General features: G+C 28.5%; 1 protein-coding gene across 1 annotated transcript; it reads right to left on the reverse strand.

The window, feature by feature from the left end:
• Positions 1-2,560: 2,560 nt before the first annotated feature.
• LOC123301667 (coatomer subunit zeta-1) lies at positions 2,561-5,348 on the reverse strand. Its single transcript, XM_044884509.1, has 5 exons — positions 5,132-5,348; positions 4,826-5,071; positions 4,515-4,648; positions 2,741-2,831; positions 2,561-2,644 (listed from the first exon to the last, which is right to left on the reverse strand). Exons 1-5 carry the CDS (start codon positions 5,147-5,149, stop codon positions 2,597-2,599), a joined length of 537 nt encoding a protein of 178 aa, XP_044740444.1. The 5' UTR covers positions 5,150-5,348; the 3' UTR covers positions 2,561-2,596.
• Between the last annotated feature and the right edge of the window lie 807 nt (positions 5,349-6,155).

The raw sequence follows: 6,155 nt of genomic DNA on the forward strand, positions 1-6,155 counted from the left end.
CATTCAAAGGCACTTTGCAATTCGCAAATGCAAATCCCGGATACTTATTGAAGCTTGTGCCATTTCTAGCAAGCTTGCCCGCTTCACAATTCCCGGAATGTCCCTGTGTCCTGGTACCCATATCAGCTTTACATTCATTTGTTTCGGCAGCTTATTTAAGGACGTTCATGGGAACATGTTCTGTTCGGGGAATGGTCTTCAATATAAAAGTTGTCATTTTTAAAGTTTCCGCTTCATGAAATTATAAAGCTTTTCGGACCCAGACCCAGTTCAAAAAAGATTCTTACAACATACTTAGTGTTTAGTATCTGTACTCAAGTAAAAATCAATTGAGAAGTTGTAAATATTTTTTTGAATTTAGATATGACTCCGTATTCAATTTTTTACTAAAATTTGGATTATATTGAAATGTATAATTAAAATAACTTTACAAGATATAAGTAAACCTGGAAATTAATACAGAGTGGGCGGTCATCGATTCCTAATTGGGTGACCGACGCTTGAAAAATAGCAATATCTTGAGAAAGGAAAATTTTAAGGTTATAAAATAAAAAACCACTTTTCAGCATTAAAAATTTTACTTAAATATTTATGAGTCTATTTTTAACATTTACTATCAAAAATAGCTTTATCCTCATAAGCCCAGAATGGAAGTTAATACGATTAATATGCATGCGTACATGTGTTTTGTACTTTTTTTAAAGTAGCGAGTGGTTCAATTTCTTGTAAATTCTAAATACTTTCTATTTTGTCACTCTGAATCTTGCACATCCTTTATTTTGCACACTGTACAAAGAGAGCGACAGTAAGGGGGCAAGATAATCTAAGCATACCCCCCTGAATATACAATAAGTGTATGTATGCAGAGGTGGATTTAGAAATTTTACGCCTAGAGACGGTTTCAAAAATTAGTTTATAATTTTGCAATAATTTCCAATGAGTAAAATAACTTTTAATAAAACGCGAATAAAAGGCCATTGAAATTAAAATTATTTTGGAACATGCTGAAATAGAAAGGTGGAGTAGTGGAATCGGATGCAAAAAAATTAATATTAAAATATGATATGTTTACTATTTAAAAAATAATATAGTCATTTTTAAAATAAATATGTTATCAAATTATTGAAGAAAATTACCTTATTGTTTTCTATATGTTTAAAAAATAGATAAATTTTAATTTGTATAACTATTTTTAATATAAGAAATTTGAAACAAAAAATTAAGAAATTTGGAGAGATTCCGTGTCAACAAGTGCATTATTATTTATTAGCTGTTCAAAAAGAAAAAAAAACATCACGGAATTTTCAAAAAAATATCTTTAAAACAAAATGCAATTGCGCAATTTATAATTAATAATAATATAATAAATAAAATAAATGTTTGTAAATGCGCGCCGTTTTATATTTAAAAAAAACATTTTATTACTACAGTTTTGTTGATTTGCATGTTTTTTAAATGTGAGAAAGTAAATTATTAATTATTATATTGAAAAATAATTATATGTGTTAAAATTTATATTATATAATTATAATAAAAGAATTTTTTGCATTATAGATCTGATTTGAAACAAAGTATATTATATTAAGTAATTATTTACTGAATATAATGATTATAAATAAAAACAATTCGTACCATATATTCAGTTTATATATTTGGAAATTAATAAAAAGGAAAATTTAATATTCATTATTTGACTTTATTTCTACCTTCTTTTTATCCGCAATTTATGAATTATAAAAGACTCCAACTTTAGAGTTAACAATGACATTATTTTCAGTCAGGCAGAAGGTTCGTAAATTTAATCTTAAAATAAAACGATTTACGAATTAAAAAATCCAGAATATTTGAGTGCTAATTATATGTTCGAAAATAGACGAATCTGTCTAAAAAATACACCTTTTTATGATACTAGAAAACTCAAAAACCAATACAGTGCCGAGTTGTATTGAAATTTATATTGGCCTCAATTCTAGTTTGAGAATGTTTTTTATGCAAATGAAGAAAATTATTTTTCTACCCATTACAACGGGTTTTTTTGTTTTAAATTATTTATTAAGGTTTTAACTTTAATTTGAATAGTTTTTTTAAAATTTCTACGGACTAGTTTGGGAGAAATCAATGAAAACATACCATCCATCTACCGTTTTACCATAAGACTGCATTTGAAGTTATTTATTTATTTAAATAATCGGACAACCCCCAATAAAATTTTCAGTGTTGATTTAGACTTATATTAGTTCAAACACATATAAAAAAAAATCAAGCCTTTTACCCAACGTTGCCCTGGCGCTCGTACATCCTTAAAGTTTTCACAGTAGTTTTAGCATTAATTGAATAGCATCCTACTACATTTTCCTTCCTTTTATAGCCTTTTGTACCCATATATCTCCAAAAAACTCTTAAGACGCATTCCAGTACCTAAAGTCGCAGAAGAGTGGAATTTTTGGACATAGGTTATAGATCGGATTCAGGAATGTTTAAAGTGATATCATTAAAACAAATTAAAATACATTTGTTTTTAACTTTATATTATTAATTAATTATTAATTATAATACATTATATATTTTTTCACAGCATATAAAAAATAGAAAATCATTATTTTAGTAGTGACCATTTTAACTGCTCCCTGGCTGATTGTATTACCTAGAATGCATGAATTCATTGGTGTACTCAGATATGTTGTAGATTAGAATACTGATTTTTTTTCTACCAAAAGAAATTGTGAACCGCATTAGTTACCTGTGCAACAGTTTGTTCTCCTAATGGAATGTCATCTGTACGTAGCGCAACACGTTGTACAATGGATGCTGGATCTGCATCCAATATAATTCTGCGAAAATGATTTTTTTTTTTAATATTTGACTTATATTTATAGATAAGCTAATTTACTTAGGTTATTTTAACTTATATACAGTAATGTAGAAATTAAAAATTATTGAATACAATATTCGAACTGCCTTTTTATGAACAGCGAGCAGAGAAGAGAAACGATATAAATATTATTTCTCGTCATTTCAAAGGGTTCTAAAAACTGCAATTTGAGCCCAGACCGGATTTTCTGCGAGTCAGTCATACAAGCCGATAAAGTAAATGGCAAAAACACGATTTTTTAGAAATAAAAAAACGTGTTTTCTCGTAAAGTTTCGAACGGATTTGATTTTATGGTACAGTTAATAAGCCAGGATCCATAAAAACAGTTGGGAAACAGCATCGATTTTAATTAAATTTTTGTAATGTGTTTTTAGGACCCCGAGGAAAATTCAACCAACTTAACCTAGTCATAGGGGGCATGGGACTCCAGAGAGAGGCATTTGAAGCCAATTTTTTTTTTTTTTGATATGCTTATTATGGGTTAAATTGCCATCTAGTAGATATTTTTGATCGCTTAATACGAATTCGAAGTCGAATTTCACGGATTCTGTCACCTCTTCCGAAAATCGTGCCATATTTGGCCAAGAATTTCACTTTTTTGCACAAAAACGGCAATCTAAATATTTATCGTCCAACCTGTGCTCTAGAGGAGATTCTGTTATGTCTTCCAAAAATCGTGAAATTTTTGCCAGTAACTACAAATACCTTGATATAATTGTGTAAATGTAAAATTTAGTACTCCCAAAGTCAAAATTTAATATTTGTTTGGGATAAAAAAATATAATGTGTTTTTTTGTGCCATAAAAGTGTAACTTTAGACAAGTCATGGCACGATTTTCGGAATATGTAACATAATTTATGTTATCTGACATCGGATTCGTATTCAGCAACCAAAAATATCTACTAGATGACAAATTTATTTCTAAATAAGCAATTCAAATGCCTCCCTACGACTAAATTAAGTTGATTGAATGTTCCTTGGGGTCCTATAAACATGCTACAAAACGTTTCATTAAAATCGGTGCTGTTTCTCAACTTTTCCAATATCGACACTTTTTATTATTAACTTGTCTCATTTTTTCGTTTTTTTAAATCTACAATCTTTTATTTTTTGTTTAATTATCAAAATAGTTTTTCGGTTTTTTTTTTGGATTAAACCGGTTTTTTGCATCTTTTTGATTTTTTCCAAAATATGTTTTTAAAAATACTACTATTTTTCTGCTAATTATCCCGTTGAAAAACCGGATGGGTTAATTTTTTAGAATTTTAAACTCTTTTGCTTGTACTCAGGATTTACACGGAAGTACACTTGGCCCTTTAGAAAGCATTTGAAATAAAGCTATGTTCGTTCAAATTAGTGAAATCGATCTAGGATCGAGCAGAAAACATGATTTGTGACTGAAAAATAAGTTTCCGATTTCGTGGCCACTTTTCGTTGAAATATTTGATCGGCCTTTTATCAACTAACGATTTACCGAGGCTAGATTCGAATTTACAAAAGTGTTTTTTTATAGCCTGATAGCAATTAATGAAAACTTAAGATACATGCTAGATCCTTCATGATAAAATATTTTCTAATAAAACACGGAGAAGAGGATGAGGATTTCCTTGGAAGAATAAAGTTAATTATATTAATATTTACCCGCCGTCACATATTTCATCCATTGCCAACATAACAATATCCAATGATTCGAATACTGAACGTTTTTCCACATTTTTTCGTAATATTTGACTAACTGAATCGTATAAGGTATTTAAAACACTCATTAAAATTAACTGTAAAAGAAAAAAAACAACTTAAATCAATGAATTCAAAACGCTTTTGTTAGGAAGGATACATGCGTTAATCTTCCATCTTCAAATCATAAACGAAATCCTTGATATTTCCTTCCAATCACATATCTTTAATACCACCACCAGTGACATTAGAGTTAAAATTAAAATTTTACAAACCTCATTTTCATTTGTACTTCCCATAACATAGAAAAACAAATCTACATTACTCCTGTAAACACAAGTTAATCCATCAAGCATAATTATTTCAGCATTAGCTCTATGCGTTTTGTTAAATAGTTTTTTTTCAAAAGCATGTTGTTCTTTAGCTGTTGGAAATATATTTTTATCATAATATTTAGCTAAAATACGATTGCCATCATTATCCAATATTGCCATAGCCTTAACTGTATACAAAGTTGGCTCCTGTAACCAAAAATAAATTTGGAATCAATAAATATTAAATGAATTAAATACAAATCTTACAAGTAATAAACCCTCCATTATTAATAAATATTTCTTATTTCTATTATAAAAATATCCACATTAACCAAAACGACGCAAATTTAACTGACGTGTACACGTCAAATCACTAGAGCTGGGCAGTAAAATCTCGAGTATACTTCAGTAGCAGAGCAGTTAAATTCATTGTTGGATAATATTGTTGTTACGATTGGAAGTATAAATTAGCCTTTTTCAGACTCTGCCTGATTATTGAAAATCATACAGACAAAGCCTAGAAGAGGCTAAATTAGACTTGGAAATAATGAATTTGCACAAAAATAATATAATGAATTGATCAGTTATCAATGCTGAACTAGTTAACAATACAAACTAAAAAATTCAGCATAATGAAATATTATAGTGAATGAAATACCAGTCTGTTTTTGCCGCAGGCTGATTTTCAATGTCAGACTTAGCGCCAATCTATAGGGATCCGGTAGCATTTTTTTAAATATGTATATTACGTATATGTACTTTGATTCAAGACGGATATATTAACTATAAATGAAAATAAATTAATTACATTTATTAACTGACTTCAAAAAAGAATGTTTTGTGTTTTTCCATAATTTGTATGCATTTACTTAAGTATATATACGTGTATATAATATAGGTATGTTCTTTAATTGTCTCAAAAATTACGAAAACCATTTTCATGATTTTTCCATGCTCATATAAAAATATCTATTTCTTGGAATAAGAATGTTATAGACATATTTAAAATATAAGACTAAGTTATGAATAAAACTTGGAATTAAATATAAGAATCTCAGTTATTTAACACTGAAATATGTTGTGAACATCGCACAACCTATATATTACGCGTAACGCTCCTTATAGAATATATTTCAGGAGGAAAAAAAATTTGGCTTCACAATCGAAACTCGAGCACAGTTTACCTGGTGCTCTCAGATGAAAATTTTTTTTTTCGATAAAACTTTCTACCCTTTCCTGAATTTATTTAAGAAAAACTACTATTTTTTGTTAAATGTTTAGTGGTACGGCA

This window comes from Chrysoperla carnea, chromosome 5, assembly GCF_905475395.1.
Source record: "Chrysoperla carnea chromosome 5, inChrCarn1.1, whole genome shotgun sequence".
In the NCBI taxonomy this organism is placed as follows: Eukaryota; Metazoa; Arthropoda; class Insecta; order Neuroptera; family Chrysopidae; genus Chrysoperla; species Chrysoperla carnea.

What these genes read in the sequence shown, in the direction of transcription:
- LOC123301667 (XM_044884509.1), bottom strand. An exon ending in GAAGTACAAATGAAAATGAG is followed by an intron (nt 4,649 to 4,825) that starts GTTTGTAAAATT and finishes TTTCTTTTACAG; the next exon opens with TTAATTTTAATGAGTGTTTT. An exon ending in GATGAAATATGTGACGGCGG is followed by an intron (nt 2,832 to 4,514) that starts GTAAATATTAAT and finishes TCATTTTCGCAG; the next exon opens with AATTATATTGGATGCAGATC.